General features: G+C 40.1%; 1 protein-coding gene across 2 annotated transcripts in view; it reads right to left on the reverse strand.

The window, feature by feature from the left end:
- The window catches only part of LOC124545490 (vesicular glutamate transporter 1-like), a 130,074-nt gene that overhangs the window by 99,291 nt on the left and 17,535 nt on the right, over positions 1-13,248 (reverse strand). For both annotated transcript variants that reach the window (XM_047124433.1, XM_047124432.1), the window contains exon 3: positions 12,878-13,037. In XM_047124433.1, the coding sequence (XP_046980389.1) occupies positions 12,878-13,037 (160 nt within the window). The remainder of the gene's footprint in view (positions 1-12,877; positions 13,038-13,248) is intronic.

The raw sequence follows: 13,248 nt of genomic DNA on the forward strand, positions 1-13,248 counted from the left end.
GGCAGATAATTTTAAAAACAAGTTGAAATCATTTCTATTTCACAACTCCATCTGTTCATAGATTAATTTCTGAACAGATATTACACACGGATTACAGTAGGCATCAAAATGTATCACAAAAGGAAAAGCTATATCTGGTAAGGAACTTCAAATAATCCAGTAAAGTGAAATTCTACAAAAAATACAGTAAAATTCTAAACAAGTAAATTGAGAAAAATGATCTTCATTTCCTCTCATCCTCACAGCAGGTGGGTGCACCTCTTCCCGGGGTCTGAACATCTGAGTAATCTTGTCAGCCTTTCTAACCTTCCCCAACCTCCCTCTCTCTTCTCCCTGAGGAACGAATTAATACTCCTGAAAGCTAAGAATAGCTTTTACACTTTCAAACATGTCTATTGGCATTACCAGAGATTTGCCACCTGATAGTGTAAGTACTGGTAGCCATTCTGACTCTGTTGTAATTTGAAAATTATGAGATATAAATTCTTATTGATATGAATTTAAAATTAATAATTCAGCTAAAAAAACAGAAGTACGTAGAATGTAACAAGGGCCGAGACTGGTGAAGCTTGCACCAGGGTCTCCAGTATTGTCTTTAATCTCAATAATAATCAAATTAATCACAAATGAGAGATTACAAATATCTTTAAGTAATGCTTCCGAAGTGTTACTTAACAGATCATCAGCTAAGACAGGTATCCTAATGCTACAGCTTCCTTGTGAAGAGAGTGCTGCTAGAGAATGCAGGAGAAGCGATATGCTATTAACAAAATAAATATTCATAAGGATTGGAAAATACAGGGAAATTCAACATGAATAGAAGAATTACAAATGGTTATAGTGTATAATAATACATAAATAACATTTATCATTGTAATATATGTCCACTATTTCTATAACGTTTTTAAATGATGCCATATTCACTTTTACCTGTTATTGTTTTTATTTCACAATTATAAACTCCGTAATTGTACCGTTTTCGAGCATCAAATCTTTGCCTGAAAATAGTACAAATGCTGAAATTGCAATGATAAAATAAAGGTAGTAATAGCTAAAAGAGAGTATGACCATTTGAAAAAACATTGATTAGCATTACAGATGAAATAAAAGATAATTTAAAAGCATATGTCTGCTTGTGTCTGTATAAGTGTGGATGGATATGTGTGTGTGTGCACGCGCGAGTGTATACCCGTCCTTTTTCCCCCCTAAGGTAAGTCTTTCCGCTCCTGGGCTTGGAATGACTCCTTACCCTCTCCCTTAAAACCCACTTCCTTTCGTCTTTCCCTCTCCTTCCCTCTTTCCTGATGAGGCAACAGTTTGTTGCGAAAGCTTGAATTTTGTGTGTATGTATGTGTCTGTCTGTGTTTCTATTGACCTGCCAGTGCTTTCGTATGGTAAGTCACATCATCTTTGTTTTTAAATATATTTTTCCCGCGTGGAATGTTTCCCTCTATTAAAAAGATAAATTAAAGTTTTTTAACATATTTATTGTAGTCGGTGAATCTATGTGGCAGCAATGAAAGCAAAGAGGTTCCAGTACAGTGATGTATATTGTATTTCTGACATCTCTGATTGTTAACTCTTAGTTTTCATTTTTCTGAATGAAAGTTGTAGATGAAACATGTGTGTTTCTCAGCTAAGTCATGAATGCTAATTACTAATAAAGCAATTTTGCATTCTTCGAGTGTTTTACAATTGCATTAAACGCAGCAGATATATAATATCTACAGTGGTGACACTGGTTTTACAAATAAAGTACCAAATTCATGGAAATTAAATGCATATGTGTAAATCCAGTTGACAATGAAAGATGAGAATTTACAGTTATGAGACGGTAGGAAGGAGGAAACAGCGAAATACAAGTCACCACAGTTGAAGTTTCATCCACGATGGTTCTTATAAGTGGCAGATCAGACACAGTTTTGGTCTCACAAGTTGTCCTCCATTTACCATCATTTCGGCCATAGAACCTAACGACTTTGTTTGCACAACTGGAAACAAATTTTTTCTATAGTGATGTAACAAATGATAAGACAAAGCTCACATATTTGGTCAATCAACTTCATCAAAATTTTGCATCTACATTAAAGGTATCACTCTCATGCAATCAACCCGCAATTGAGATGAACACTGAAGTCACTGTTGATACAACTGGTTTATAGGTCAGAGGAATAACAAGTTCCTCAATTATTATATCATGATGAGACTGGGGTCAAAACCCCTTCACAATCTCTCTGACATTTAAGAAACAGTGCAACTGAAACATCAGCACTGGGTTTATTTATTAATGTGAACAAAATTGGAATTAGAATGTGTATGCCTTATATGACTGTTTTATGCCTTATATCTAAAATGATGTAACCATGGTACAGAATAACTTCTCTAAGCAAATCTGCAGTCTGAATCAGTAAAAGTTAGGTTCATAACGTAGCAGTAAAAGTTAGGTTTCTTAACGTAACACTGACAAACCAAATATATATCTATATCTACATCTACATCTACATCCATACTCCGCAAGCCACCTGACAGTGTGTGGCGGAGGGTACTTTGAGTACCTCTATCGGTTCTCCCTTCTATTCCAGTCTCTTATTGTTCAAGTACAGAAAGATTGTCGGTATGCCTCTGTGTGCGCTCTAATCTCTCTGATTTTATCCTCATGGTCTCTTTGTGAGATATACGTAGGAGGGAGCAATATACTGCTCGACTCTTCAGTGAAGGTATGTTCTCGAAACTTCAACAAACCTGCAGAGTCTTCCACTGGAGTTTATCTATCAACTCTGTAACGCTTTTGCGATTACTAAATGATCCTGTAATGAAGCACACTGCTCTCTGTTGGTCCTTTTCTATCTCTTCTATCAACCCTACCTGGTACGGATCCCACACTGGTGAGAAATATTCAAGCAGTGGGCGAACAAGTGTACTGTAACCTACTTCCTTTGTTTTCAGACTGCATTTCCTTAGGATTCTGCCAATGAATCTCAGTCTGGCATCTGCTTTACCGACGATTAGCTTTATATGATCATTCCATTTTAAATCACTCCTAATGCCTACTCCCAGATAATTTATGAAATTAACTGCTTCCAGTTGCTGACCTGCTATATTGTAGCTAAATGATAAAGGATCTTTCTTTCTATGTATTCACAGCACATTACACTTGTCTACACAGAGATTCAATTGCCATTCCCTGCACCATGCATCAATTCGTTGCAGATCCTCCTGCATTTCAGTACAATTTTCCATTGTTAAAACCTCTCGATATACCTCAGCATCATCCGCAAAAAGCCTCAGTGAACTTCCGATGTTATCCACAAGGTCATTTATATATATTGTGAATAGCAACGGTCCTATGACACACCCCTGCGGCACACCTGAAATCACTCTTACTTCGGAAGACTTCTCTCCATTGAGAATGACATGATGTGTTCTGTTATCTAGGAACTCTTCAATCCAAACACACAACTGGTCTGATAGTCCATATGCTCTTTCTTTGTTCATTAAACGACTGTGGGGAACTATATCGAATGCATTGCGGAAGTCAAGAAACACGGCATCTACCTGGGAATCCGTGTCTATGGCCCTCTTTGTCTTGTGGACGAATAGTGCGAGCTGGGTGTCACACGGTCGTCTTTTTGAAAACCCATTCTGATTCCTACAGAGTAGATTTCTAGTCTCCAGAAAAGTCATTATACTTGAACATAATATGTGTTCCAAAATTCTACAACTGATTGACATTAGAGATATAGGTCTATAGTTCTGCACATCTGTTCGACGCTCCTTCTTGAAAACGGGGATTACCTGTGCCCTTTTCCAATCCTTTGGAATGCTATGCTCCTCTAGAGACCTATGGTACACCGTTGCAAGAAGGGGGGCCAAGTTCCAAGTTCCTTCACATACTCTGTGTAAAATCGAACTGGTCCAGCGGCCTTCCTCTTTTGAGGGATTTTAATTGTTTTTCTATCCCTCTGTCATCTATTTTGATATCTACCATTTTGTCATCTATGCGACAATCTAGAGAAGGAAATACAGTGCAGTCTTCCTCTGTGAAACAGCTTTGGAAAAAGACATTTAGTATTTCGGCCTTTAGTCTGTCATCCTCTGTTTCAGTACCATTTTGGTCACAGTGTCTGGACATTTTGTTTTGATCCACCTAACGCTTCGACATAAGACCAAAATTTCTTAGGATTTTCTGCCAAGTCAGTACATAGAACTTTACTTTCAAATTCTTTGAACGCCTCTCGCATAGCCCTCCTCACACTATATTTTGCTTCGCGTAATTTTTGTTTGTCTGCAAGGCTTTGGCTATGTTTATGTTTGCTGTGAAGTTCCCTTTGCTTCCGCAGCAGTTTTCTAACTCTGTTGTTGTACCAAGGTGGCTCTTTTCCAATTTCTTACGATGTTGCTTGACACATACTCACCTAATGCATATTGCACGATGGTTTTGAACTTTGTCCACTGATCCTCAACACTATCTATACTTGAGACAAAACTTTTGTGTTGAGCCATCAAGTAATCTGAAATCTGCTTTTTGTCACTTTTGCTAAACATTAGGCATTCTCCATAGATGTACATAATAAGCTGCTTAATAAATAAATAAATTGCTTCGAGAGGAGCTGCTTGTCAGTACTAGTGCAAACCATCATAAAATTACACAGAACTGAACTTAGATATACTGGCAGAGGTTGCTGACTGAGTACAGGGAACCATCTCACTTCCACTGACACAGTTACAGAGCTCCCAACAGCAACAGATAACAGCAATAACAGAAGTACAATCATGTTCAGAAAATACAGAACACCTTGAACGACTAGAGACAGGACATTCATTTTCACAGGACATGTACATTAGTATGTTTTGTAGAAATGATTAGCATTTCAGTCACCTCGGTTCAGCATGTGTCCCGTTGCCTAGTAGGCACTGGGTCCGCCATGGACCCTGATAACTAGTTGCATGTGTGAGGGCATCGATGCGTACAAGGCGCAAATGGCATCCTGTGGCATACCCATCCTTGCTGCACTCACCTGGTTCCAAAGTTCATCTATGGTGGTTAGCACTGGGTCACAGTGCTGCACCCGTCGTTTCACCATATCCCACACATTTTCGGTTGGCGACAAGTCTGGTAAACTGACAGGCCAGAGAAAATGGGATACTTCCTTAGAGTGGCTGAGTCTGGCTTTTGACACAGCTTGCCACAAAGCTCAAAAGAGCACCCCAGTGCAACTGATGTTTGCCTACAAAGTAAATTTGCCTTTAAGTAATTTGTGGTCATAGAGTGATGTTCTACCAGACAGGTGAATCCTGATAACTTGACAACCAGGTGGGAAGCTGCATGGTGTAACAACACGTGCTCAAAGGTGGCAGGCTCAGGTCTATAATCAAGGATTACAGGAGACCGAGTGTTCGTGAGGAATGTCTTGGGACAGAGCAAAGGGGTGTATGGGATTACAGATGAAATACTGCCTCGGTACGCAAGTCCTAATCAGATTATCAAAATCTTGACATCTGTAAGTTTTTTGGCAGAGCATGTCCATTCCGAGAACCATAAATATGTTCATCTGAGCCAGCTGAAGAGGGCTGGTCAAGGAGTCGATCAAAAGTGTGTTTTTGATTCTCCAGTACTCCCTGCTATTTGCTCACCCACGTCCCAGGGTTTGACATTAGGAGGGGAAGATTGATGTATGTCTATCAATACATTGCTTTTATCAATGTGCGCCAGCTAGGAAATGAGTTGTGATAACATCTATGAGTGGCATGAGCATTAGTTGGTTGGCAACAGGCAGTGGAAGCAGTCGCATGTGCTAGCAATGAGCTGATGGACCTGCCAATTTGAAGTACAACATGCTGTTGATTGGAGTCTGGTGTGCAAAGTGACAGAGAGGAAGTGCCAGTGGCCATCACAGTCGAGGAAGTACAATCCAGCTGATGCAGTAGGACCCTGGCACAACCTGCTGCAAGCCGAGGGCAGCGGGTGATGTACCAAGTTACATATCTTTCACTGTCTAGTTGAAAGCTGGTTACTAGGTTTGAAGCGTTTTATTGGTTTGTCTCCTTGATTTTGGTTTAGTAACTGTCTTTGGTGTCCAAAAATTTTATTTGAACAGCCAGTACAAAACTGTATCAGTCTGAGGGTAGCTGACACAGTGTGTCATTTCTTGCAAATTAAGGAATAGATGTCACAGTATGCTAGTCATTGATAATTTCATTTGAATAGGCAGTACAAGCCTGTATCTGTGTTGAGAGTAACTGCCACAGTGTGTTAACATACATAAATATTTTTGAACATTTCTTGCAAGTTAAATAATGGATGTCACAGTGTGTTAGTGGCCGAAAATATCATTTGAATAGCCAGTATAAAACTGTCTGTTCTGAGACACTGTCCCACAGTGTGTTAGCAGACGTCAATGCTTTTAAACATCTGTTTAAAGTTAAAGTGTGAATGTCACTGTATGTTAATGGTGGGATATTTCATTGGAACAGCTAGCACAAACTGTTTCTATTTGGCAATAGTAGTCACCGGGTGTTAGCACCCTTAAATGCATTTGAATGTGTGTCTCTAGTTAGAGAATGTGTGCTGCTATCTCTTAGCAGTGGTTAACTCATATGATAAGCACTGTATAAAACGGTTACTACTTTAGTAGTAACTGCCACAGCTATAGCATTCTTGTCAAAGTATGTCATACACCATTAACGGTCCGACAGTTTGCACGGGTGTATAAATCAGTTCATTCTCTGAATGTAACTGTTCCAGCGAACTGTAGCCTTTAAGATTGTTGGAAGTTCAATATCTTCTTTTTAAGAATACTGTTGGCTAGAGCCTGTAAATTGCATCTTGATGAAAGTCTTAATATTTTCATATTTTAAAGTGTTTAATATTCTGCATATGTTGTTTAACAAAGATTAATTGCTGCTGTGGGGTAGTCCCCATAATTCTCAGCTAGTCTTTAAGAAAAAATAAATAATAATAACATTGGTGGGCTAGTGTCCCTAAGTTTATTTATTGTTCAGTATACATTAATTTTAACAAAGTAATTGCTGCTGTGGGGTCGCCCCGTAAATTTCACATTGGGGAAAGATTTTAAAATACCTATTGCTCAGTGACAAATTGTTTGTAACTTCATTTGTTAATAAATTGTTGTTCTAAAAGTTCAGTGGCTTTCACTCCAGGACCATGCATTCTGGCTTACCAACTCTAAGTACTTCCTTCTTTTCACTATGTGTGCAAAGCTGGTACGCTGTTCATCGATAACTTGGATTTCTTCTTAATTTGGTGTAAGTCAGCAATATTTTGAGGTAATGCACACATTACTGATCAGCCCATCTGGAGATGATAGGTGACATTGGCTTTTATAGGTTAACAATAATTTGGTGTAAGTCAGCAATATTTTGAGGTAATGCACACATTACTGATCAGCCCATCTGGAGATGATAGGTGACATTGGCTTTTATAGGTTAACAAGTCATTCAGTGAGTTCAGCCTGCGCTATGATACATGAGCTGTTGTCACCCCAAAAGTCCGTTGTGCCGGCCCAGTAAAGCAGAACCCAGCAAGCCAGTCCAGGCTGAGAGGGACCAGGTGACCTGGGCTGGGCTGAGACCACTCATGCCAAGTGAGCCAGCACATGGTGGGGGGGGGGGGGGGGGGGGGGGGGAGTCTAGTACAGGCTGTGCATGCCTCTGGCCTTAACACATATCGTATTATCCTGTTCCTCAATCTAGTCAGTGGTTTTCACATATTCCTTTCCTTGTTGAATTTGCAGGAAACCTCCTCAGTTCTTTTCTTCTCAAACACTTTATTTTCAGCCTCCTCCTGTAACCCCTCATCTCAAATCTTCAATGTACTTCTTTTCCCGTTTTCCCACAATCCATGATTGACTTCCATACACCCATGTTGCACTGCAGACACATGTTTTTAGAAATTTCTTTCCAAAACTACAACCTATGTTTGATGATAACAATCTTCATTTAGTGTGAAATGCCTCTTTTCTTGTGCTAGTGTATTACTTATATCCTTCTCACTAAACCCTTTATGAATAGTTTTAATCCCTATACAGCATATGTCATTTTCTTCCTCTATGATGTGGTCACCAATTTTTGTGTTAAGTTTATCACTAATCTCATTTCTACTGTTCCTTAATACTTTTGTCTCTTTGGTTTACTCTCAATTTACATTATGTGCTCATTGGTGAGTTCATGCCAGTCACCATGTTCTGTAAATGTTCCTCACCACTCCAGTAATTGCAAATTTGTCATTAAAAACATATATGACTTCCTTCCAATGGTTCTTAACAAGTTTACAATCATTTCCCTTTGAGCCAATCTAATAAAGACCACTTTCCTTCAGAACTCCTACAGTCATAAAGATTTAGATAAATTTGCAATGACTTTTTAATCAAAGGTTACAAAGAATACATAGTCTTAAGTTCCTGATTCTGCACAGGTTACAAACTAATCTGGGAACATCACACCTTTCACACTCTGAGGTGATTGGATTCAGCTGCCTTTGCTTTAAGAATACATTCTTGCTCTGGTGACCAGGACACAAAGGCAGTTTCTATTGCTTATGGGCCCTTTGCTCTGTGGTATTGAATTAATCTTTGCTAGAACTAATTTGTTTTCAAATAAAGCTTCATTTCTGAGAAGAGAGTGATTAGAATCACTTTTAGACCAAGTCCAAGAACCTCTGACAGCAAGCTGTGTAGGCAGTGGAGAATAATTTGCCATTGTTTCACAATATATATTTTCCTTTTTGCAAATAGCAGGGGCAGTGGGCAGGAGGAGAAGCAAAGTGGCAGTGGTGCAGTGGTAAGACACAGGAATCATATCTGAAAGGATGATGGTGGTCATTTCCCTAAATCACCTAAGATGCATGCTGGGTTGGTCCCATTGAAAAGGCATGGCTGATTTTCTTCCCCGTCCTTCCCAAACCCAAGCATGCGTTCCATCTATAATGACACTGATCACAGATGGTACATTAAACAGTACTATTTCTTCCTTCTGTTATTAAAAAAAACTGCTGCTGATTGAAAGACAGTATTATTATGCTACACACAGAGTGATGACCAAGTTTTTACAGAACATAACTACTTTGGAAACCAGGATTCCATTTTTCAAATGAAATGACACTTTCTGTTGAACTATCATTTCTACTATGTTGATGAATTTTCAAATGCAAGCTTACTAAATACACAGCTGGCCAGCAATCTGGTAATGCCCCAAAAGGGCGAAGTGCATTGTTGATATTAAATAACTTCACAACCAAGACTTTTTTTTATTTTGAAATAATTTGACGCCAATTGTTGTAGCACCTTGGCACAATGGAAAGGATAATGCTTCAGAAGAATACATTATTAAATTCCTATGTTATTTTGGGATGTATGTGGTGAGAAGTTTAGTACACACAACTGCCACCTCTGGCAGCAACAATGGCTTTATCATGGCCAGGCAACTCAAACTAAGCTTTGGTGATAGGTATAGGCCCATCATTCAAATTTATGCAAGAATTCATCAATCTTGGTGGCTGGTGGGTGGTGGCGATTTCAATGGAAAAGCGATCTGGGGAGCTTGTTACCTAGGGCAATCAACACTCTCCTGTATTGAAATGGGTTGGGACAGTATGGATATATGCAATCTTGCATTATATTGTTTTAAGATAACATCACAGAATTTTGAAGATGGTTGGTTGGTCGACTGGGGAAGGGGACCAAACAGCAAGCTCATCTGTTCTGTGATTAAGACTGAAGAAACCAAGAAAGGAACTAGAACAGCAAAGTCTAGTCAAGAGGAAGGAGAAGGTGAAATGCGCAGACAAAGAGGTAAAAGGAATGTCAGGACAGCAGGAATTGTAAAGAGCACGAGAGGGGTGCCCTAGAGATACTATGCATGTTGGGGGACCAGCACTGCCAATGAGCCTTCCCGATCCCTACACCTTACCATGATCATGACAGCAGGTAAAACATCTGCGGAAGAAGACACAAGAAACAGAGAGAGAATATGGCATGAAAGACTAGACAAAACATAGGAAAAAGGTGAGAAAAACATGGCCAGTGTGGAGGCAAGGCCAAGATATCTATAACCAATGCCAGTGCTAACTTATGGACTCCAGTTCCACAGGGAAGTTCAGTTACTTAAACTTAGGTCAAACCACCTTCATAAAGAAAACTGAGGACCGATGTAACCATGCAAAGGTCACCTGCAAATATCAGGACAAGGAAAGTGGGAGGGTGCATTTTGTGCAGAGGACCAAATGGTGAGGGCAGTCCAGCAAAATATGGATCATGATAATGAGGCTGTGCAGCTACAAAGAGGGGCGACTCATTGCACAGTACAAACCCATGGGTCAGCCTAATATGGCCGATGCAAAGATGGCAGAGGATGGTAGATTTCCAATGGGAAAGGTGAAAGGATAAATGCCAAATGGTGGGAGTCTCCTTGATTGCAAGAAATTTATTGGACAGGAGTAGTCGGCTCACAAATGAGCAAAAAGGGGTTTGACATAAAGCCGCAAATCCATCCCTGGAGGGGTCACAGAGAACAGGGGGTAGGGTGGCTGCCCCCTCCTCCATCTCCATCCCCCCCCCCCCTCCCGCCAGGTGGTCGGTGGGATACCCACATGGCCGGGAACACAAAGGAAACCAACTGAACATGCAGCACTGCCAACATTAGTGAGAAGATCGTGGATGGCGGAAACCAAGGGGTGGCAGGGGAAAACATCAAATGATAGCCTGAAGGCCACTCATTGATTCTATACATAACAAAACTCAGGTAAGGGAGGACTATTTAAAAAAGCAGATGATCTGATAGACAGCCATCAGGTCCACGGTAAACACCCACATATGACAGCTAGGAGAAGGTGTTCCATACCAACAGAAGACGTTACGACATATCCCACAGGATCAATGGATTTAAAGCCATTGGTATAGAAAACAACAGGAGGGAAGCAAGGCAGAGCTCACTGGTAAACTGACCTGAGGGCGGGCAGCAGGTGGGCGATCTCCCAAAGCCACAAAAAGAATAGAATAGGAAGGATGACCAGGTGAAGAGCAGGTAGTAATGGAACAGAAAACAAGAAGCTGGGATCGCTGAACCGAAAGCGGAGGGGATCCCAGTGCCAACCAGATGACTATCAACAGGGCTAGTGAGAAAGGCACCAGAAACTGAATGGGTACCACAATGGTGGTCTAGGTCCAAGAGGAGTTGCTGATCCATAAACTTCACAAACTTAGTCCAGGCAAGACAGAACTAATGCCCAATAAAGGTGGAGAGTTGAATGATCTGCGCCACAGGAGGTGTGGGCAAGGAAGCAAAGGACACCGAGTTTACAAAAACGGCCGACCTTCAGAAGGAATGTGTGGGGCAACCAAGTAAGCTTGTTGTCAAAAAGAAGACCCATGAAACCACAGTTAGGCATTGGGCATTCAGGTAGAGCTCTGAGTCAGTATGGACAGTAGTAAAGTAACAGAAAATGTGCAAGAGTGTTCACACAGAAGTGCACCAAAAGGCACCCTGGAGCTGTTGCTCCACAGACCCCAAGCCCATTACAAGTGATGAGAAAAAACATGACACTTGACATGGACCCCTGTGGAATGTCATTTTCCTGTGTCTGCGGAGAGCTGACAACCCAAACTCTGAATGACTGATGGGACAGGAACTGTTGAATAAAAACCAGGAGGTGGTCTCAAAAACCCCATCTATGGGACATAAACAGGATGTGGTGGTGCCAAGCAATGGTTTCAACATGGCAGATTCTAGTACCTTTACCTCAGTGTTCCATGTATAGGCTCACTATGACAGGTAATAATGGACTACCCATCATAATACCATCGGTTTGTTCAAAAAAAAATTTTCTGGTGTATGTGACCCAAGTTGATGTCAAAATATACCAACAAAGTTCTGTGAAACTATCATCAAACTTTTTTGCATTAGTTCTGAGGAATGATAAAGATGAACTCTTATACTGATGGAGACCTCAAAACTGAGCATAATACCATATCCCAGAACCGCAACTGACTGAGGCAATGCACAAACTCAGCAAAGTTGTGAACGTGATGTTCACTCTTCCCCACATATTGGCTGGGAATGCACATTAGTGATTCTGTCAGCTTTGTATGTAGGTGCACCAATATTACTACCTATGGGTCTTAAAGGAATTTCATCCTTGGGTACCTTAGGAAGGCCTTACAGTCAAGGTGGCACTGTTGTTTGTGTTTTTAGAGCCTTAATGATGTTACATGACAAGCCTGACTCACTGAGAAGAGTCATCACTTCCTTCTCAATTTTATTCATGGCACCTACATCTATATTGCGGATAAAATGAAAACAATAAGTCAACAAAACACCCAGAAGAACACCATTAAGCAATAACTCTGAGAAAACCTAAAATCACACAGCACAACCAATCAGTAAGGGCAAAAAAGTAATCCTATGTAAAAAAAGGAGGCTGAATTCTGCCTGACAATGGTTAATGTTGGTCCATAGTAGACAGCCAAATCCGAGAGCAGATCCCCATACAATGCATACCGCAGATACAACTTTGATAATATGGCAGGTGTTAGGTAGTCCAACTACAACAAAAGACTATACTACCTTCTGTCCAACTTTAATTTCAGATTGTAGATTTTTATTCTTTTTCATTCTGCTGAATGCCTTAGATCAAAGGTCATAGGTGACACTCATAATTAATTTCTGATTAACCTTGTTACCTCCAAACTGTCCTCTCATTTATCAGGTGCTGGAAAGACACTCAAAAACTACTATTTTAACTACATCACATTCTTCTACTGATAGGTAAAAAATAAAACTGCATGTAAAGATCATTAAAAAATAAAGTAGTGCAAATTTTGCAAATAAAAAATAAAGTAGTGCAAATTTTGCAAATACTCACATATGTTATTGTTCCATTTTGATCCACAGATGTTCTGTTGGAAGACATGGCCACTATGGCTACACTCATGTTGACTCTTAGAGCATAAACATTGCAGAAACCAAGGAAAGCCATCAGTGCAACAAAGTACCTACGAGGCAGTCCATATGTCCAGCGCCACCTATTAACAACATTTAAAAAAATTCTAGTTTCACAGAATATGGTGAAAGCATCACAAGTAAATATAAAAGACACAATACTTTGCATACAAACAAAGAGTCAGTTAGGCAAAGCCATATATGACAGTAATTATTGAAATATGATAGTAATATATTAAGACAAAGTCAATTTTGGAATGAGCCTTTTGTTGCCCACAGTGGTTTTAGATATTC

The sequence above is a fragment of the Schistocerca americana genome, chromosome 8, assembly GCF_021461395.2.
Source record: "Schistocerca americana isolate TAMUIC-IGC-003095 chromosome 8, iqSchAmer2.1, whole genome shotgun sequence".
In the NCBI taxonomy this organism is placed as follows: domain Eukaryota; kingdom Metazoa; phylum Arthropoda; class Insecta; order Orthoptera; family Acrididae; genus Schistocerca; species Schistocerca americana.